The sequence below is a fragment of the Phyllostomus hastatus genome, unplaced genomic scaffold (assembly GCF_019186645.2).
Source record: "Phyllostomus hastatus isolate PE091 unplaced genomic scaffold, TTU_PhHast_1.1 phas_contig_148, whole genome shotgun sequence".
Lineage (NCBI taxonomy): Eukaryota > Metazoa > Chordata > Mammalia > Chiroptera > Phyllostomidae > Phyllostomus > Phyllostomus hastatus.
The window spans coordinates 22,057,507-22,078,847 of NW_025333607.1; the positions used below are offsets into that span (position 1 = coordinate 22,057,507).

The 21,341-nt window shown below is 57.3% G+C and overlaps 1 protein-coding gene across 7 annotated transcripts in view; it reads left to right on the forward strand.

Moving 5' to 3' along the window:
* Nucleotides 1-21,341, forward strand: part of PTPRC (protein tyrosine phosphatase receptor type C) — an 86,168-nt gene that overhangs the window by 32,012 nt on the left and 32,815 nt on the right. For 3 of the 7 annotated variants that reach the window (XM_045860087.1, XM_045860098.1, XM_045860093.1), the window contains 8 exons: nucleotides 7,703-7,729; nucleotides 11,129-11,314; nucleotides 12,028-12,156; nucleotides 14,658-14,756; nucleotides 15,536-15,613; nucleotides 16,770-16,799; nucleotides 18,979-19,194; nucleotides 20,298-20,426. In XM_045860087.1, the coding sequence (XP_045716043.1) occupies nucleotides 7,703-7,729; nucleotides 11,129-11,314; nucleotides 12,028-12,156; nucleotides 14,658-14,756; nucleotides 15,536-15,613; nucleotides 16,770-16,799; nucleotides 18,979-19,194; nucleotides 20,298-20,426 (894 nt within the window). The remainder of the gene's footprint in view (nucleotides 1-7,702; nucleotides 7,730-11,128; nucleotides 11,315-12,027; nucleotides 12,157-14,657; nucleotides 14,757-15,535; nucleotides 15,614-16,769; nucleotides 16,800-18,978; nucleotides 19,195-20,297; nucleotides 20,427-21,341) is intronic. The other 4 variants (XM_045860103.1, XM_045860110.1, XM_045860116.1 and 1 more) reach the window with 4 other exon arrangements.

Genomic DNA, 21,341 nt, shown 5'->3' on the forward strand with positions numbered 1-21,341 from the left:
ACCTCCTAACCTTTTCCAGGACTTCTGACTTATGGGTGTCTGATATTGTCTCCACCACGAGACAATTATTTTTTTAAAGGGAGTTCTTTTTTATTTTTTTAATTTTTTAAAGATTTTATTTATTTATTTTTAGAGAGGGAAGGGAGGGAGAAAGAGAGAGAGAGAGAGAAACATCCATGTGCAGTTGCTGGGGGCTATGGCCTGCAACCCAGGCATGTGCCCTGACTGGGAATCGAACCTGCGACACTTTGGTTCACAGCCCTTGCTCAACCCACTGAGCTACGCCAGCCAGGGCTGAGACAATTATTTTTAGTGAACACATAAGGCAATGTGTAGACAGGCTCAGCACGGAAAATCGTCACCACCCAGGGCTGCAGCGTGCCAGGTCCCAGGGCAAAATGACCCTCCATGCCTGTGGAGACACTGTCTCTGTGACCCTGCCAGCGTGACACTGAGGAAGTCACTCGGCTCCCCAAGCCCAGGACGCTGGCTTGCGCAGGGTCGGATGTGGTGTGTGGCGGCGGCGGCAGCAGCACGGTACGCAGATGGGATGATAAAGGAGCTCCTCGCAAACAGGAGGTGTCTTCACCATGGCTGCTTGGCCATCTTACAGTCTCGAGGCCGAAGAAATGAGGACCCAACTTCAAAGTGAGCACGCTCACTCCGCCTTGTCCTTTGTCATCTATTTTCTCCAAGGTTCGTTATGTAATTTATCCATCCCATGTCCGTGCCAGCCCAGGAGAGGGCTGCTGGCTGTGCTACTGAGGATAAGACTGGCTTCCACTTTTTTTCCCTCCTGAAAATCGCTTCGGCCAAGGCTTTTCGAAAGGAACAGTTTCTGGAACAAAGCTAATCCTCCTCAACCTTATCTTTGACATGCATTTTGGGGGGGGTGGCTGTTCAGCGGCTGATGCGGACCCCGGCTCAGGGGGTCCACATCATTATGGATGAAAATGAGACAAATTCACACGGATTACCAAGTCCGGTGGAGGAAAAGGACAGCATAGCTTTTCTCTCAAGGGGAGCAAAAACCTCAGCCCTCGCTCCAGTGAGCTTGTACTGTCTTACTGGGCACATGACAGGAAGGTCCTCATTTACTGTGCACAGGCTCGCTTTAGGTGGTTACTTTTACAGAAAACAAAGGAGCCAGTGCTGCTAATCACATCACAGAAGAGGGGTATTTGCCAATGAAAAGGCAAAAGTAGTTGAACTGGTTACACTCATCCTTGGAAGGTTTAGCATGGTTTTTAGGAAGTTGCTTTGCAGTAAATGCCCTCAATTCAGGGTGAGGGAGTTTTAGCAAAAAGCAAGACTCACAGCAGCCTAGATACGTTGCAGACCTGATTCCCCACGGGAGAACCTATCCGTGGGCGTGGGTCCTGTGCATCTCCGAGTGGGAGCTGGGCCCACGCCACACAGAACAGCCTACTACAGACGGCGTCGACCTAACCTGGAGAAACTGGGGCTGCCCCCCACAGCCCCCAGTAGGGCTGGTTCAGCTGGTGCCATGGCAACCTGTTGCACCACTTGGAAGCACTTCTGAGCCTAACCGCAGGGGCCACGCCTCTTCCTTTGCTATAAAGACCCAGAAGCAGAAACGCAGAAGCGCGGCGTGGAGGAGAAACCACAGGCCTCGAGGCCGTGCAGGAGCTCGGAGCTGTGCACCCAGCAGGCTGGTGGGAACCGGCCCAGGTCACAGCCTTCTGAGTCACGCTGCACCTCTCCCGCTGGGCCTGGGTTCCCGGAACAGCGCTGAGAGCAAACAAGTGTTTGTGCGCAGAGACGGCGTCGTCGTCGTCGTCGAGGGGAAGTGAGCAGAAGTCGGCAGGGTCTCCACCAGCCTTATTCCAGCCTTGGGGATGTTTGATGGGACTCTTGTCGGGTCGGTGGACTCCCCACAACCCAGCGTTTACTGTCTGTTTAGTTCTCATTGCCTTGCACTCAGTTCACACACACACACACACACACACACACACACTCAGGACGTCATCCAGACGTCCCTCCCGGGTCGTCGGGAGAAGTCTCTGTGGATGCTGCACTAAGTAACCGGCTGCAGGACCACCGAAAGGCGCCCCCTCCCTGTCCCTCCGGCCGCCTCTTCCCCACCCGGGACTCCACTTCGCCCACTCACTTCCTCACGCCGCCTCTCCGACAAGCTACAAGCTTTTTCCTGTTTGCACAGGAGTAGACCGTTTTCAAGCACGTCCAATTTCTCCCTCCTTGAGGGTTTGGGGACGAGTTCTGAAGGCCAAGTTCATGCCATGGTGGTCTGGGGCCTGTTCACGTTACACCTCCCCCACCCCTGCCCCCTCTTAAGCAACAAGACTCTAGCCGGTTTATAGTCATTGTTCAGCAGTTTACACTTTTAAAAGATGAATGTTAATGTGTGACTTCCTCCGACAGCCACTTTGATGGCTGTTACATGACCTGTCACTCATTGCCAGCTCTCTGATGGCTCAGTGTCCCCTGGGGCTTTGCCGGGACAGATCAGTGTCTCTGAAACCGAGACCTTTTTGCCGTGAGCTCCCTAGTTTTGTTTGGATTTGTTTACTCTCGAGCCTTCGTCTGTACAAGAGGACAACGCCGTCTGCTTCGCAGGGCCCCTGTAATGATCAGAGAGAGGGAGTCGTGCGGAGAATCACTCAGCGTGGTGCCCCCCACGCGGCAGCAGGTTATGAGCAGCCAGCGTCACGCACGGCACCGGGGGCGCTAAGGGGACCTTTCTCCCGGGGGCCTGTGCTTCCCGGCGATGAGCTGGCTCCACACCCCGGAGGAAGCAGAGAGCTACAGCGACATGCATTTGCTAAGGGATGGATAGAACTAAAACGTTTTTGCTGCCCAGTGTACGTTTGCTAAGTTAGGTCTTTACCCCAGGGTTTAGATAAATGAAAAGAGACATTTTCATGAGAAACAAAAAGACTCCTTAGGAGAATCCCCCTCTCCCGGGAAATGTTTTCACAGAGTCTGCCTGAGGGGGTGTCTTTGCCGCTTGTTCTGTGACCCTCTCATGGCTCCCCCCCACTTAGAGATGCCTGTTTGAAGATGGACAATGAGGCAAAAAAGTGATCAGTCTTGCAGAAAGGGCCGTCTAGTCTTTAGTAATGCTTCTGTTGCTTGTGTAGCTAACCAGCGTGGCTGCACGGGGCGACACAGCATTTTAAGCCCAATATAAAAATACATATAAACACAGGCCTAGGTGCAGAGGTGTGCATACACGTCTGGACTCACATGCATGTACATGTCTGCGCTCACACGTGAACAGCAGGCTGTGGCACATGGGGAAACTCCTTGGGCAGCTGCTAGATGTCATTACTGTACTTAAAAATAACAACCCCCCTGATTCTATTTTGCCCCAGAACCCCTGGACCTTTGCCCCTTGTGTCCTCCGTTTCCAGCACCGACGCCTTTCTGACTTGCGTTTTTACCCAAATGCGCGCCGAACGCTTTAACAGCGCGATGAAGTCCGTGACGAAAAGCCCGTCCTTTGTCCCCGGCGGCTCCCGCCGGGGCTCCCGCTCCCCAGAAGCAAACCCGAGCATCGGAGGATGTGTCGTCGCCTTCAAGTGGTATTCGCTGCTGTGCCGTTCCTCCTTCTTTTTCTTCCTTATTCCCCCAAGATTTCCGGTAGGACCTCTGGGCTTCTTCTCTCAGCCTTGAAACGCTGCTTTTCCCAACTCCTTGTTCGTGGACGCACCGGCCTCGTTTCGGAGAACGTGGGCTGCTGGTGGTCTCGGGGTTTCTCCTGCCCCTGCGTGCTCTCCACTTCTCCCGCTCCCCTTCCGGTTCTCTGGGCCTCTGCCTCGTCTGAGGCTTTGGTCTGGGGCTTCTCGGGAGCCCCTTAGCGTCTAGGAGTGAAGACCCCAGGAAGGCAGGCTGGGATTCTGTGGCGAGGGGTGGGCTCGGAGATCGCAGCCCCACTGGAGTGCATGTAAGTTCGCGGAGTCTTTCAAAGCAGCTACATAGCCATGTGTGTTAACCCCTGTGTTCCCTGCGTGGAGAAAGGCCTGACGTGATCTTCCGCAGGAAAGCGGCAATGGCTCACCCATCGGGCTCCAGGAGTAGTAGCAATGCAGCTGATGTGCTCACGTGAAAAAAGAGTGAGAAACGTATTAGCAGGCACACACTGCCTCACATTGAACTCCTCCCCCTCGGCGAGTCGACCGTGCAAAGCACCGAGCTCCTCAGCCCCCGAGCCATTCCCCGTAAAAGAGAAAAGATCACCGCCCACTCCTCCATTAAGTGCAGAATCCCGGGTGAGCCGCGGGCTTGCACCCTGCGTCTGCCACGAGATAAGGGGTGGCTCCAGGGCGCGGTGCTCATGGATTTCCCGGGGAGCTGGAGGAGGGAGGGGAGGGAAGACGGTCCCCCGGCCCTCTGAGACCCAGACGGGCGAGAACTTGCCGCTCGCACGGGGCTCGCTCCACGAATGCTCGCTCGCTGGGTGCGCCTGCCTGGGCGCACCGTCCGTGGGCCGCCGGCCGGGGTCCCGGCGGGGTGAGGAGAGGCGGGGCCGTGTACTTCTGTGTGCATTGCTACGGAGCCTCCCTCAGCGAGGAAAACCGGGCCGACCCGGCGGTTCAGCTGGCCCTTCGTTTTTGTCTCCATTTGCTCTTCCCGTTTGTTGTAAGAGATGCCGAGAGTGAGCGCGTGTTCCGTCTGTTTCATTTCGCCCTTCCGACCTCGTGCTTTTGTGGGAGTCGTCAAGCAGACCAGTGTAAATCCCTGTGGAAAGGGCACTCCGCTCCTTGGGGCGGGGCGGGGGGCGGTGTGGGGAGAGGAGGGCGGGAAGGTGGTACTTACAGCCCAGGGGCATCTTCCCAAACGCCATTCTCACTCAACTGGCTCCTAGCTGTTGCTGAAACCTCTGATGGGGACTCGGGGGTGTGGCTTCAAGGGAACTTGGAAGTGGGGTCACGGAAACATTCTGAGTTGTAAAGGAACGTATTGGGAGAGGCAAATTCAGGACCGATACGGGACTTAGAATAATGCAGCTTCGAAGATCGAGGGCTCTGTTCTCTGAGTCTTAACCCGTTTACTGTCCAAGGTCAATTCCACTGGTTGATTCTCTGGAGTTGTAGGAGCTCTGCCTAACGGCGGCGGGCAGATTTTTGGTGCTCTGGCGCCACCTACTGGAAAATTTGTAGAAACACTTTTGTCTAAATGAAAACCCAGATACTAACATTGAAAAATTATATAGACATACGTGTTTCTCAAAAGAGTAGAGTCAAAGGATAATATATAAAAGGACTAAGTATATTCCTGTGCTCCATTTTTATTAGGCTTGTTTGGTGTGACTATAGAATGTAAGAGAGAGTTTAAAAATGCAGTTCGAGCTTTTAGAAATAGGGATACCTTGTCTTTACTACAATACACCTACTCATGTTTCTGATTTGAGATTTGCGGTCAATTTTTCTATATTTAAAAAATAACTGAAATTAAGAGATTGTGCAGTCGAATGGATACGGCTCATGGGATGAAACTGTTGCTCCAAGATCTGTTGCTCTGGCCCCTGAATATTTTCTTAGGGATCCTGCCTTCACGCTGGGGGTGGCTTGCATGTAAAAGAAATTACTGTAGAGTGCTTCCATGATTTTGGAGTGCCTAGCAATTCTCGTGCGATGTATGAGGTCGACTCCAAGTGTTCCGGGGACTCGGACGTCTGCTGATGAACAGTCTTCGACTGTGAGGAAGGACACGCCATTTAAGTTTTACTCCGAGTCCAAATGGTGATACTGAAGGGGTGGGGTCTTCTTTCCAAGAGACAAAAGGCTGTTCGGGTGTGGTTTATTCTGTAAAGAAACTGAAATAACACGTAAGATGAGCTGCAGTGCTGTAGTACAGCCTGACAGTCGCTCCGTGCGGAAATTCAGATTCGGGGTCCGAGACGGACCAGTGCAAAACGTGCCCATTCCACCTGGGTAGCCTGTGTGGGACGTGAGTGTGAGCACACGAGAAAGGGAAGTAACAGGGACTCATCGCTCCCCGTCACGGTGACTTCCCCGGGTGCTGCACTTTGTTGCGTTAAAGGTGAAGGGACTCGGAGGAGTGCTGGACATGGAGTCGTGACGAGACCAGTAACACAGACACAGACAGAAGCACGGAGGTGCCACAGGCGTGGGTGAGGGGGTGGCAGTGAAGACCAGGCAGACAGAGACAGAGGGAGAGAGAGCTCAGTCGGGTCCCAAGCTCCAAAGCCTCCTGCCGGCTAAACCAGAGGCCTGTGAGCTGGACATCACCGCAGCTCAACTTGCCTGTCAAAACAGGATTCTGCACTAACTTAAACCAACACCCTCTGGATTTCCCCTGGCTGTCTGTGCCATCTGTGTGGGATTTGACCTGAATACCTGTGGGGAGGTGCAGTTTGTCCTCACGCTCTAAGTCACTCACGCTGTAGTCCAGTTCCGTCTAAGATGGCTTTTACTTAGCTTGCGAGGTTTTTTTAACAAACACGAATCTCCATGGAACCTAAAACCGGGGCTAGCTCTGCTGGAGAGCGCGGGCTGTGAGGAGGAGGAAGGCGGGAGGCAGAGGGTTCGGGGCGTGGCCTGCAGAGCCCGACAGGCTCAAGGTCGAGCCTGGGCGAGCCCATGCCAGCCTTGCGAACGTGGCCGGACACCCTGCTTCTCTCAGCTTCTCGGGGTTGCTGCGATGCTTAAGAGAGAAAATACTAGCCAAGGGTGTAATAATACACCGTCGTTTGATCAGTCTTTAGAAAAAGAGAAATCTTTAGAAATTGCCTAGTCCGTTTTGGTCTCCTTTTCAAAACTGAGATTAAAATAGCACCGTGTGGCGTGTGTCCTTGTACTTCCTTTAGGAAGAAAGGCATTGCTGGGGGACCGGTCAGAGTGAGGTGCGTGTCTCCGAGGCCCTGACCCCCGCGGGCCAGGGAACAGCCCGCTGGCCGGAGACACTGCTGGCCCCTTTGCCATTCACAGTTCCATCGTCAAAAAAGAGAGAGCGTCCTGACGGTCCCAGCATCCTCTTTCTCGTTTCCCTAATAAACACACGACGGCCTCTAATTCCTTTTCAGAGAATGCTCCGCACATATTTTGGTGGCAATAAATCAGAGCCACGGAGCACCGTGGCCTGTGGATTTGCTGGCAGAGCCACGTAACCGTCCGCCTTTCTCCGCCACCGAATCAATCCACTGTCAGATTTTTCCTCCACGTTCCTGCGGCCTCCGTCGCCCAGGGAAAGTCAGCCTGCTTGTCACTGGCCTGCTGTCTCAGCTCCTCCACGGCGTTTTTTAGTTTTTTAGTCTGCATGTCACACCAACCCGAGCTTATCTGGGGCAGGGAACTGCTCTGTCCTGGTCACGTTCCATGGCTGCAATGCGGCATCCTGTCTAGCACACAGCAGTAGCTCAATAAACAACCATTACCTAAAAAACCCGTGATGCGTCTGGGAAAACTTTCCAAAGTCCTTTGCAGGCTCGAACGGAATCCCAGTAGCTCTCCTTTGTCCTATTCTTTTTCCCATTTTACCCGAGAATTCGAAAACCGATAGCGTAGTTCTGACACGTTTAGGCTGTGTGAACCTAGCACTGAGAGAAGGAAGGTAGTTTCGTGGGGTGAAAGGCACTGGAAAGTGTCACTTGGTGAACGTTAACCAACAGGAATGACATGTACATGACTCATGTTTGTATACGCATGGGTGAAACGTGAAACTTTCTAAGAGGTGTCTGTTTTCCTTTTTTTTTCAGGAAATAAAACTGATCTCACTACTTCTGGTAAGAATTACTATTTGCATTTTACTTATTTTATTCTTTGTTGCAAAGTTTATGATTATTGTTGATAGAATGTTTGTTACTATCTAATGAAATTACTCTGTGAGGACCAACTTCCATGACTAGAATGTTCCGTTGTCCTTACTGTGTCTCCTTCTAAGAGATAATGTTAGATAACCACCTGGACATATTATTATCTGTAAGTATGTTATTGTGCATGAAGGATAGCTTTTCTTTACCTGTACAGTAAATCACACAACAGATCCCAATCTCTGTACATTTTAACATTGCAAATAAATCGATTCAAGTTAGATCACAAAACCATATTTTTTAAAAAAACAGGTTAAGGAATTATTTGAGAGATTAGAGAGAAGTTTAAACATAACCATTTGTAAAACATATATTCCTTCAGGGGGAAAGCTTTGAGACTATTTGGATATTTTGTGATAATTATTCCCAAATTCTACTGCCACACCTGGGTGTAGTCTTACCAAGTGTCCTACTCCTGTGACACATTAAATCTAAACAACATAGATGCTGGAAACACATTTATACATGTTACATGCAAAGTAAGAGAGAAATATTAGGTTGCATTTAGTTAAAAAATAAATGCTGCCACTTAAATGTTACTGCTATTGAAAATGTCTTATTGATTTCCTAATCAATAAATTGATTAAGGAAGTAGGAACGTGGCTGGCAGTGGAGCTCAGAGAGGGAGTAGAGCCCAAAGACCATCCTGATACAATCAGCACCCACGCCGCCCGGTCCAACCAGGCCCACCGGAAAGGCCGTGAGGGCTGGGTTATTAAAGGAAAGCTCGCTGTAATGAGTGAAAGCTCATTCCGCACCGTGGGGCCAGAGAACCATGCAAACAGTAACGAAGCAGTCCGGGCTCTGCGTAAGAAGCACACTCCTTTATTTTTTTGAAAAGATCTGGTGTTAGAACTCTGTGCTTCTGTGATGGGGCGGAGAAGTTTCACCAATCGAGGGAAGCCCCGGATGCCCAGCACCGCGTAGTGGGTTTAGGCCACTCACGTGCCGCTTGGCACCTGCACCGTGTGCGGTGGGGCGAGCTCACCCCAACCACAGAAACGGGCGGTTCTTGCAGGAGGGGCGGGGATGGGTGGCTGGGAGGGAACGTCTCAAATGCTGGACGACTCACCGCTTCACTGAGACAGCGGCCGTGACCTCTGCCCTGGCCTTGTCATCACGAGCCTCCAAACGGTGAGCCCAGGTAAGTTAAAGCCGGGGCCCCAAATGCAAGTGAGAAGTGTCTCCCCCCGGAAACCAGAAGCACCTCCAGAGGAGGGGTGCAGGGGTGCAGGGTGAGGCAGACTTGGCGACAGAAGAAGCGCCTGACTTCTCGCTGGAGGAACTAGGGAATCGGCACCAAGCCTGAGAGGCGTGCGAGGGCACCGGGCTCCTGGGTAGCTTTTCCCCACCCACCCGGACGGACTGTCTTCGGCTAGAAGTCGCCCTCGGGGATGCTGCTCACCCAAATAGTGCAGCCCGGTGGCGTGCGGCAGGCACTTGAAGTGGTTCTCCTTCTGGTCTCTGTCACCCACGTCTGGCCAGGGAGAGGGGCTGGGAAATAAAGGGAGAAGCGGAAATGGCCCCTCAGACCCTGCCAACGATGAGGGTGGTTTAACCTAGAGCAACACATGAGTCACTGGCCCACTCCACGAAGCGGAGAGAGAGTCACTGCACTGGATCTGAAGGCCCTCCGCCCCTCCTTTCCCAGCCTCAGTTCTCTCGCCTACTCTCCCCGCTGCCTTTTCTCCGCTCCCTCTCTGCCCTCTCTCCCGGCCGGGCAGGGCGGGGGAGAAGGGGCCGAGGTCGGGCGGAAGGTTTTGCACCAGAGCCGGGAGGGAAGCGGCTGCCCCCCTGTGCGTCGGCCGAGTGGGCAGCAGGGGCTGCGGGCGAACGCTCCCCGGGAGACACATGGGCTGTGCGTGATCAGGCTGTGGGACCGCAGGGACTGGACGTCTTCTTGGGGGAATGGCACGTAACGACTGGACTGTCACTCCGGATTTCTGTGACCACCCAGCGGTCTGCAGTATTTCATGACAACCCTAGCAGTTCAGTTAGGAAGGTTTTTATCTGAATCTAGTAGAGACTGATTTCGCTTCATCTTTGACATGAGTGAACGAAGCTAGGACTTCTGTCTGCCATTTCCGTTTGCATATTCTTAATTTCCTCTTCAGTGATCTCTCCAGTCCAGTTCTTAATTCCTTCCTGTCTTACCGCGTCCGTGCATTTTGCTGGCTCCTCCCACTCTGTCTCCCCAATTGAGGCCATTTCCTTTCACCCAAACTTGTCGAGCTGACTCGCCTAAAGTACTCCAACGGCACAGTCCCCTTCTGGCGCATTAAACGTTGAAAACTGTGAATTCGCTATTCGTGGCAGTAAACATGTGACACAGAGAAAATGTAGAAACCTTACACTTCTGTAATCCCAGGGCCCACAGATCACAGTGCACTTTTTTGGGTTTTAAAAAAAATGTGGGGGGTCTTCCCCCATTTCTATTATACGGAAATGCACTCACTGGGCGAGCACCCACACGAAAACAAGGCGTGAACCTGTGGTGCGGGCCCCGCAGGACCTGGGATTCTCACATTATTCGAGCCACGCACACGCCTGTCCCCACACCACGCACACGCCGTCTTCTCTCCAAGAACTGAGCCCGGACACTGTGTCTCCTGGACCTCAGTGGGGTGCCCTTGGTTCCCCCAAAATGCACTTTTTTCTGGAGACTTGGGTCATTTGTATTACACCTGTTTGCGAATTCTGTTTGCTGGTCTTTCACCCAGTCTTTGCTTTCTCTGAGTTTGATTTATTTAAAAAAATTAGTGTGTATGTCGGCTTCGGTCTTTCATCTCTTCCTCTCGCAAAGCTTGCCCTCCTAGCACTCCCTGTTCGACTCCGTCTTTTTCTGTTCTTTTCCTCGTGGGTCACCCTTTTCCCGTGTCTTTCCACGGGCCTCCCGCCCTGTGCCTCGTCCTTCTGACCCCCACGGCCCCGGGCAGCCGGGAATGCAGTGCCCGGCCAGCCAGGCGGCGGGGAGCGGCTGTTTTAACCCCACTAGCCGGTGCGTTCTCTTGAGCCACTGCCCAGCAGCTGGCTTCCTACCTGAGTGTGCATTACCCCACCCCTGCTTCTGTAGGCATCTATTCATGCACGTGCACGGGCACAGATGTGCGAGCGTTTACACACACACACACACACACACACGCGCGCGCGTGTACACCAGGCACCACAGCTGGACGGTGCGTGCGCACAGACGTGTGTGTGTGTGTGTGTACGGGTGACAGACCCAGCCCGAGGACGGGGGGGACCTTCTTTCCCACAGGGCGCGAGGCACGCACTCACTTTCTCCTCCTCTGTCCCCCACGAATGCCGCAGGACCGACCACGCCCGAAGGCACCCAGCCTCCAGCCGCCCGCTCACCCGCCCGCACCACGCCACCCTCACCCGCAAGCACCTCGGAGCCGGACAGTGGCTCCCCAGAGGCCGAGACACCTCTTACTGCCGGGGGCTCCTCCACGGAGACGCCCCCTCGGGGCAGTGCCAGTGGGCCCGGTGTGACAGGTCGGCGCCCCCGGCCCCCGGAACGGGGAGACGGGAGCTTGTCCTGTGGTTGTTTTCGTCCTAAAGTTCCCGGAACGGTGTTTCTTTAACTGCACCCTGTGTCAGCACCCCAGCACGCGGTTGTGTTAAAGTCTCCCAAAGGCAGGGAACCCAGGTGTCCATGGAGCAGTGGCCGGTCAGACTCAGAGGGGCACGCCTTGTTGGGGGCAGGCAGGAAGGATGGGAGGGAACCCCCCACGGGTACGATCCAGGAGGCAGGCGGGGGGCTCTCCGGGGCCCCCGGGTGTGCCCGGGCTGCACGGCCCCTGGTCCGTGCTCACTTGGGTTTTCCGCAGCCGCAATGCCCTGCTCAGGCTCCGCCCCCAGCCCTGCGCCCCTGGGCTGGCCCCCAAAGCAGAGTCCCCCTCGTTCCGTTCCAGATCCTCCACGCCAGAAAATTATTGGAGACCGTTCATCTTTTTTCATACAGTGACGATTAATAATCTAGCTTTGTTATTTGGGGTCCTCCCCCAGGGATATTTGCATTAGTTTTTTTAAATTAAGTGAATTAATCAAAGCTGGGCAGACACACGTTCTCACAGAGTGGGTCAGTTCAGGTCTGGTAGGTGGTCATAGCGGCTGGCCCCTGGTGACCGCCCCCGCCCCCGCAGTGTTTAACTTCTCCGACCGCAGTGGGGACACGCTGATGAAATGATGTCGCTTTCTTGCCTCAGATGCCACGTCAGCACCCCGGACACCGTCCACAGACCCCCAGACACCCGCTGCCGGACCCGGCTCGCGGGCACCCAGCGCGGCTCCCCCGCCCTCACTCACCCCGGCCGCCGGTGGCTCGGAGACAGCAGGTGTGCGGGGTTGTGCGTGTGTGCAGATGCGTGAAAACCGCCAGGGTGCTCGGGATGGGGCGAGGGGTGAACCCAGGAGGGTGAAGGACCCCCTGTTCGGTGGGTGGGTGGATGGATGGATGGATGGGGCCTTCATAGTCAGCCAGCCCGCGGGACCACGCCCCGGAGGCCCGTCCCGGCGAGGAAGCGGTGAGGGGGCGAACTGTGAGACACGGGGAAACGGCGGGAGCGAGCGAGACGCAGTCATTCGGGGCCGTCTCTGCGTTTCTCTTCATCCGGGCCGCGTGTCTGTGCAGGAGAGGGTTTTCTAGAATAAAGACCCACCTTCGGAAGCAGGCCTTTCCTCTAAGACCTCCTTCCGGAAAACCAGGCAGCGAAGCGCAGGCGACTTCTGCGATCGCTGGGAGACTGAGCTGCTTTCGTCAAGGACGAGGCGGCGAAAGGAAGGAGACCCCCGCCCCCTGGAGCCTCGGGGTGCTCTGAGCGGAGCAGCTTCGAGTTCATAAAAACCGGGCGACACGGCCCCTCCCTTGACTTCCAAGTCAGTGTCTACGCCGCGGCGCGGTGCCCCTTTGCGCCCTGAAGCGCAGGCAAGCCTGTCGGGTTACAAGCCGGCTCAGCCACGGGGACGCGCCCGGGACCCCAGTGCCCGAGGGGCAAAGGCGCATGGGGCGTCCACAGGGCAGCCCGCGCCGCGCCAGAATCACACTGGGGGGGGGGGGGACGCACGTCGGACAGAACGAGGGCTCCTTGGAAGTCGCCAACCTGTTCCCTCCGCGTAAAACCTCATCCCGGGCGACCTGCCAACTTTAGGGCCGGAAAAGAGCCGGTCGCCCTGCCCAGCCTCGTTGCTGTTTCCACGGCAGCGGCAGTAAAAACGCACAGACTGGAGCTTTCAGCAAACTGGCAGATCCGGAAACTGTGGCAGGGAAGGAGCCGGAAAAGGACCGGAGGGGACCCGCGGGTGGGGCTGGTGGTCCCGCAGACCCGTCCCTCCGCTCTGCCCGGACGAAGGAGCCCTCCCAGGGGCTAACGCCGCCCGTTAGAACCTGTGAGGGCGGATGAGCCCAATTACATGGAAAACGCCCGCCTCCGCCTTCCTGGGGATCCCCCCCACCAGGGGAGGGACGGTGGGTGTCAGGGGGCTTGGGGGGGTGGTCTCCGAGTGGCACGGGGACCGGGGTCTCCTGGGAAAAGCAAAGGCCGAAAGGCTGGGAACACACGCAGCCGGTTTGAAAACTGCGCCGGGGGTCAGTTCTGCGTCTAAATCCGCTTCTGCACGGACGCAGAGCCTTTCTCTCTCCCGCCCCGGCCCGCCGGGGTCCCCCCTTCTGAGGACCTGCCGGCCGCGCTGCTCCTCCTCTGCTCCTTCCGTTCCCCGAGCCGCTGGAGTGGCCTCTGGAGGCAGCAGCGCCGGGACCCCAACTCAAAACTGCGGGAGGTGCCTTTCGCGTCCTAGTGGGGGGTGTCCCTGCGGCGAATGTGAGGCAGTGGCCGCAGGAGCCCCCCACCCCCGGCTTGAGCGTGGCTGCCGTTTTCAGACCGGGCAGCCGGGTCCTTCCGCGGACACACGGGGGCAGTCGGGCTGCAGATATCGGGGAGCTGGGGACGGTGACCGCGCCAGCCGCAGTGCAGCAGCCTGACAACCTCACGCAGGGGCCGGCTTGCAGTCCTTCGGCTTCGGCCGTGACCACGGCCCGGTGGGCGCCCACTGGCCGCCCCTGCTGGACTTCTGGGCGACCGGGCGGGCGTGGGGCGGGCGCTCTGACACTGGACCTCCGAAAGCCCCAGCCGCACACGACACGCAGCCTCTGCGGCCCCTCGTTCTGCCCCGGTGGGCTCTCCTACGACTGGGAAGGGAGGGTCGTGATGTCGGGGTGCCAGGGACCCCCTCTGGTTCCGAGCCAGTTTGGCGTTTCCGGCCAGGGGCGCCCGCGGAGCGAGGGCAGAATGGTAACCGTCCATGGGACGGGAGAGGCCTGGCGCTCCGCGGCTGCGCGGGCAGGAGCGGGCTCCGCCCCGTTTTGGGGAAAGCAGAACTACGCAGCCGCGCCAGGGGACCCTCCCCAGAGGGGGGCGCACCCCGCACCAGGCCCTCAGCTTGCGGGGTGTCGCGCTTCCTCCTGTGTCGGCCTGACACAGCCTGTGACACCCGGAACGCTGTTCCTGCCCCTGGGCTGTCCACACCCGCAGGCCAGCCCCCCGCCCCCCCCGTCTGTCCCTCGGCCGCAACTGGGGTTCTGCGGGCTGTCCCAGCCGCCCCCCAGGTCCCGAGCATTTAGCATTCGGGCTCCCACGGCGAAGCCTTGTGAACTTTTCGGGTGTCGAAAGGTCCACCTCGCTGCGCCCCAACATCGGGCAGGACGCAGATCCCGGGGTGTGACGGGAGGGACGGGTCATCTGCTGCTCGGCTGCGTCTCAGTAACCCGCTGTCTGGCCCCTGTCCTGCCCCCCCATGTGACAGGGCCGAGGGGCAGAACTGACCACCTTTCTTATTGCAGGGACCCCGACAGAGATGACCCCCTCCAGCGCCTTCCATGCACTCAGCAGCTCGGCTGCCTCACCCACACGCACCTCCAACAGCACCTCCAACTCCTCAGGTCGGGCCAGCGTTGGGGGGGGCGGGGGGCTGGGTGACGGGAAAGAGAAGGCAATCCGAAAGCCGAGCTCGGCCGCTCCATGTGGCCACAGCGAACCTGTGGGCGGCTGCGGGCACACTCGGCACCTGCGTGTGTGTTGCTGTGCATTCGGGGGAGAGAAACGCGCCAGGGAGCTCTTTCTGGGCACGTTTTGTCTTCTTCTTCCGACTATAAGAGTGGATGGAGCCCTGGGGCCAAATCCAGCCTCGTCCCCCCCTTTGGAGAAAGGGGACCAGGAAGTAGCCGACTTTGGCACACGGGACTGGTACTTCCTGGGGATCAGTTTTCCCTCCTGTAAAGTGGGTACAGTGATGCTCCTTTTACCGGGCCGTGGTGAGGACTGAAGACACAAAAAGTCTGGCGTGGCATGGAGGGTACGGGAGAGTAGCCGGCCTTCCCGCCGGCAGTCCCAGTAGGGAGGGGTGTGAGGGAGAGACGGGAGGGAGCTGAGGAAGCGCACACACCAGGGAAGGGTCACACCAGGGCACGTGCCCTTCCGTGGCTGCCAGCTTGCACAAGGTTTAGTTCACGTTATGCAGCCCCCCGTTGTCTTAAAGACCCTCGTGGGGATAAACCTTCGAGACACGAGCTTATTCTGAAAATAAGACAGGCGTCTTTGCCTGTCGGTCCCCCGGCAAAGAAGCGGCCAGCCCGCTCTCTCTGCCCAAGCGCCCCCCTCCCCGCCGCCTGTGCCCACCGCACACGCGTTAACGTTCCTTCTTCTGTTCGTTTCCTTGCAGATCCGGGCACCACCCTTACACCACCACCCACTCAGAGCTCTGCAGCAAACAACCTCACACTCACCACTGCAGCCCTAGGTGACAGCCTCACCCCCAGTCACGCAGTCACCGCACCGGCACGCGCCTGGGACGCGCTCGCGCCCAGAGGGTCCTTTCTTGGAGACGTTCTGTCGAGGGGTGCAGTCCTGGGGGCGGGCGGGGGCCAGCGGGTGGCGGCCGGGAACAATGCCCACCTGTCTGGGGTGTATGTGGTGTGATAGCCTACGGCGTCCCCCCGGTGGCCTGCCCCAGGGGCTGTGACTTCATGAAAAACCTGGGCAGCGGTGTCCCCATAGACCCGGGCCTCTTTCTCTCAGAGCGGGGCTGGGTCTTGGTGTGAAAACGAGCAATGCCACCCAGGACGCCGCAGTCCAGGTGACGAGCAGCCAAAGCGTGGGGCCCAGCCATCCAGCGTGAGCCGAGGGCCGAGGCAGGGCCTCTGGGGTACAGACGGGCCCGCTGTCGGGGTGCCCGCCGGTGGCCGCCAGGGCCCAGCCTGGGAGACCACCCTCCTCTCCCAGGGCCTGCCGCTCAGAGTCCGGAGTAGCCGAGTTCCCCCGGTTTCCACCCCGCCCTGTGAAATCTGACGCCCACACAAGCCCCCTCTCCGTTTCTGGAGAGAGCAATTGTTGAGAGAGTTCCCAAAGGCCAAAAGAGAGATGCCTGTTTTCTGCGTTTTCACACAAACGTGTCCACGGAACTGTGGAGGCTGGCAGGGCGCCCGTCCCGCAGCCCAGGATGACCCACGCAAACTGGCACGTTGACTCAACACACCACGAGATTTTCTTTGCGGTCACGTGCCACGACACATTTAACGGGCGGCCCAGCACAACCTTCTCCTCCCCGTGCGGCCCAGAGACGCCAAAGGCCGGCCACCCGAGATCGTAACGATTTAAGCTGTAGTCTGAGACAAGTCGGGGGTCCAGGGCCTGGACACTGTTCTCGACTGTGTGTCGCCAGCCACCGTCAGACGTGAGCCCCCAAAGGTCTTGTTGTTTTTCTCGCCACCGTGGCGACCGGGTGAATGCGACACAAGAGCATCCCCTCGAAGCAGCCCCTTTGCCCGGCGCGCTGTCCCGGCACTGCCGGCGCTGTGTGGCCTGCCAACCCTGACCCGAGAGTCCCCACGTGGCCCCCTGCCCCAAAATCACTGGGGCACAGAGATTCTAACACGGATTTTTTCTCTCTGTTACAGCTCCAACAACTCCACCTCTGCCTTCCTGCGGTGAGTGTGCCCCCCGGGCGGCAGCCGATGGCGCTTCCGGAGGGCGCTTTCATGGTTCCCTTCCTCGGGTCAGGCTTCCGAGGCCCCAGCGGGCTCCGCGCACCAGCTCCAGTTCTCACCTGCGGCCACTTCCAAATCTCAGGAGCCCGCGTCCTCCTCCTGGGGGCGGGGGGGGGGGAGGGCGCAGGGACTTTGATGTCACCGCTGTCCCCCCAGGACTGACGGTCACGCGCTAATCAACTTCGGGGAAGCCTTGCCTTTGGGTGTTTGTGGGACAGGGTGGGAGCGGGCGGGAGGGCGCGGACAGGACCTGGGTGGTGCCCACAGGATTCTCGGGAAGAAAACCCAAGCCTGTGTCTCTGTGTCCGTCCCTGTGTCCGTCCCTGTGTCCGTCCCTGTGTCTGTCTCACCCAGTTGGCTCCAAGCAGGTGCCCGAGAACACCTTGTGTGTCCCCCTGTTCCCAGTGGAAGCCGAGTCCCTCTCCGGGGCCTGGGCCAAGCCCCCCAGTTTCCAACTGTCCGTCTGCTATCCCCGTCTCGGGGGAACCCTGCGCCTTAGCGTGCAGAGCAGCCGCCCTGGGTTCGCGTGACGCACGCGACCTTTCACGCCCGGGGACCCCGGGGGCGTCCTCCCCCTCCCCCTCCCCTCCCCCTCCACCCCCCACTTCAGGAACACGGAGACGCTCCACATACAGCCCCCCCCCACGGGGGAGCCCCACCCATGTTTCTGCATTCTGGTCGGATTTTAAAACGCGATCCGATCAGTCTCTGCTTTCAGCTCTGTACCCCACCCCCGAGTGACGGGTAACACACCTCTCCGGGTTCTCTGACTCATTCCCTTAGCGCGACGGTCTCAAGGGCCACCCGCACGCGGTGCCGCCCACGGCAGCGTCTCCGCCTTTCCTGGGGCCGGGCGGTGCTCCGCGGTGCGGACACACGGCACCTTCACACAGCCTGCGTGAGGGCGCCCGGGGGCCTCCCTGTGGCCAGGAACACCGGGGCGCATACATCTTTGCGACTAAATGTTTTCCAACTTGGGGGCGTACATACCCAGCAGGGCAGTGGCTGGGTCATGTGCTAGCTCCATCCTTAATTTTCTGAGCACCCCCGCCCAACGGTGTTTTCCTTCCTGGCCACGCCAGTTGACAGTCTCCCCAGGAGCGCACGAGGCTGTCGTAGAACCGTACACCGGAAACCACATAATTCTACTAACCTATGTCGCTCGGGTACTTGTGATATACGTAAATAAAGTGCGGACTCGGTCACCTCCTGGGGAAGACTCTCCTGTTCCTCCCGCCTGAACCGGTCTCTCTCTGCGTCCGCTTTCACGTGGCTTCGTGCACACCCCGTCTTGGGTGTCTCCGTGTCTTCCGCAGCTTCCATCCCTGTGTCTCCAGGTCACGCTCCAGCTGGTTAGAGAGCAAACATTCGTATTCCTAGCGGTTTGGGCAGCGACTTGAACGTAATGCGAAGGACTCACTCACTTTCGCCGCATTAATGAGTGAGCGAATAAGTTAGTGTTGGTTGAAAGGCGCTGTTGCCCCGGTCGCCAGAGTGTGGTCCAGTAAAGGCGACAATGCGGGGTGAGCCGGCATTCTCCAGGGAGGGTGGATTCTCCATAGTTGCACGCAAGTCCGGGAAGGACGAGGCCTGGGGTCCCTACGTAGTTCGTGTCCCCCGAGTTGGGAGGAACGGAAGACGGGGAACGACAATTTAGAATGCAAAGGGAACCGGAAAGCAAAAATAAACGTGTCGGACGCACTGTCCGCTCAGTCGCCAGTTCATCCGGGACGAGTGGCCCCCCACCCCCAGTGACCAGTGTCGGACGAGCACCTGGTTCGAGAGCGAGGAGCCCGGCGGGCTGGCCTTTGCTCTCCTGGCCTGTCCGGTCCGGACAGGAAGACGGACACCCGTCCAAGACCCTTCCGGGCTGCACTCGCCAGCGGGGGTCTTCGGTGAAGCAGTGGAGGCGGTTAGGGAAGAGGCTTGCTGGGGGGCGGTGGGGGGGCGTGTTCCTTCTGTCCCTTCCTTGCCGTGTTCCTCCTGTTTCCGTGTTCCTGGTGATGTTTCGTGGACGATCTGATATTTTTGGAAGCATGTGGTAAGGAGTGTGCATTAAATGTAGGTTTATTTTGTTCTGAAAAATAAAAATAACCCTCCCTGTTTTCTCTGCTTTCAGAGCAAGAGTTTGCAGACATCTCTGTGACTTATCACTATGACAATAAGACTAATAAATATAAGGCACAACTGAACGTCAATGGAAATGTGACATGTACCCCTAACTCATGTGCAAACGGTGAGATCGCTGACCTGGAGGAATGTACGACTCGTGATGTTGACATAGAGGGTCAGTCATGCACCGGTGCAAAAAAACTCACATTACACGTCCCCCCAGGTAAGTATAAATCGATGGCTACTTGTATATCAACTAAAACGGCTCCTTGTCCCGCGTGCCGCCTCCCAGGGCACCCGGGGTCACCAGGTGACAGGGCCGGGCTGAGGGGAGGAAGCTGGCAGGACCAGAGGGGGCGGCCGTCTGGTCCCCGCCCCCAGCGGAGGTGAGCAGCCCCGAGAGCCCTCTGCGTTCCCGCAGATCCACTCCAACGGAGGGCTCATCCCCGAGAGCTCGCTTCTCTCCTTCATCCACGCCACCAAATACGTCCGTGTGCATATTTAGCCTTTCAGGCTCGGGTGTGTCTGGAAATACGCCGGGGGGAGATGGCAGCGTCAAGGACTTGATGCTTGTGGCGAGAACAAAACTACTCTGACACGGACAAGGAGAGCCGGTGTCCCAGGGGGGCCTTCCGGAGGTGTCGCTGGCTCGGCCTCTGCTGAGAGTGGGGTCTGAGCGCCCCCCGCCCCCACCTGCCCTGCGACACGTCTGCAAAAGGGCGGGGGGGACCACCTCCGCGTGCGGGTGGAGTCTCTCACGTCCTGTCCCCCTTCGCGATTGTCGGTCAATTACTGAGCGTGGGAGGAGGCTGAGCCCAGCGGTTTTCTGGGAAAACGTTCTTTCACTTCTTCACTTGCTCTTAAGATTACTGAGATAAGTCACCCGTTAAAAAAACAGAAAGTAACAACTTTTTAAAAAGGCATTCCCCCAGAGGAAGCCCCGCACTCTGTGTGATAACCATTCAGCGAAAAACCGAAGGGCGAACAGCAGAAAGTGAGGATAGAAACAGGAAAATACCACGGACCGAGGGTTTCTGAAATGTGCAAAAACGCAGTTTCATCCAGACCTTCGGTCGGACTCGGTTTTTTAAAAGTAGCACACGTTTGAAATAAAATGTCACCAAAATGTGTGATGTTAAAAAAAAAGAAGAAGAAACAATAATCAAGAAACACAAAACCCCGAGTTTGGAGTTTTTCGCAAGCAATCTTAACGCTTGTCTTGAGCAGGATTTCTACGGCAGGAACAGACTCTCAGGGACTAGAGCTGAACCCAGGGCGCGCAGTGTGAAATGCTCATCACCTGTTTCCGTGTCTTCTCCTGGACAGGCCCTGGCCATTTTGAGTTGGAAACCTGTACAAAACAGGATGATGCAGACATTTCTATTTGTTTAATTTGGACACCTAAGGGAACCTTCACTTGTGACAAAAGCAAACTTCGGTACAGACATCAATGTGGTAAGAATATAGCATTGATCCGAATTTCTGTGATGGGAAGTTATCTTCCTTCCCCCCTTCCTCCCTCCCTCCCTTCCTTCCTTCCTTCCCCCTTTCCTCCCTCCCTCCTTTCCTCCCTTCCTCCCTTCCTTCCTTCCTTCCTCCCTCCCTCCCTCCCTCCCTCCCTCCCTCCCTTCCTTCCTTCCTTCCCTCCCTCCCTCCCCTCCCTTCCTTCCTTCCTCCCTCCCTCCCTCCCTTCCTTCCTTCCTCCCTCCCTCCCTCCCTCCCTCCCTTCCTTCCTTCCTCCCACCCTCCCTTCCTTCCTTCCTCCCTCCCTTCCTTCCTTCCTTCTCTCTCTCTTCTTCCTCTCCTCCTCCTCCTCCTCTTCCTCCTCTCTCTCTCTCCCTCTCTCTCTCCCTCTCTCTCTGTTTCTCCCTCTCTCTGTCTCTGGTATGTCTGGAGTCAGATCACTGCGTGCTCCACAGCACTCGAATTTATAAAACAGATAAATCCTCCCCCCTGCCAAAAAAAAAACAAAAACCTTCTGAAATAGCAGAAGTCCGTTCGGGTGCAGCCGCCCCCCGCCCCCCCGCAAGGCACCGTGGAAGGTGGCCAGCGAGGAGCGTCGGAAAGAAGGGGTGACGCGCCAGCAGGGGAGGGCAAGGGGAGCGCGCGCGCGGCCGCACGACGCCAGAGGCCACTCGGTCAGCCCGCGCCCCGCAGAGTGCACAAACCCCGGAGACCGCGCAGATGCGCGTGAGCTGGGAGAAGAGCGTCTCCCAGCGCGAGCCTGGGTTTACATGAGTGAGGGGCCGTGCCTGAGCTGGCGTGTCTGTTTAATGATCACTGATTGGGTGCTCTTTAACCCCCCGTTTTACTTGAATTGATTGAGGTGGGACCTCCCTCCCTTTGCACAAAGCCATGGGCGAGGCCGTA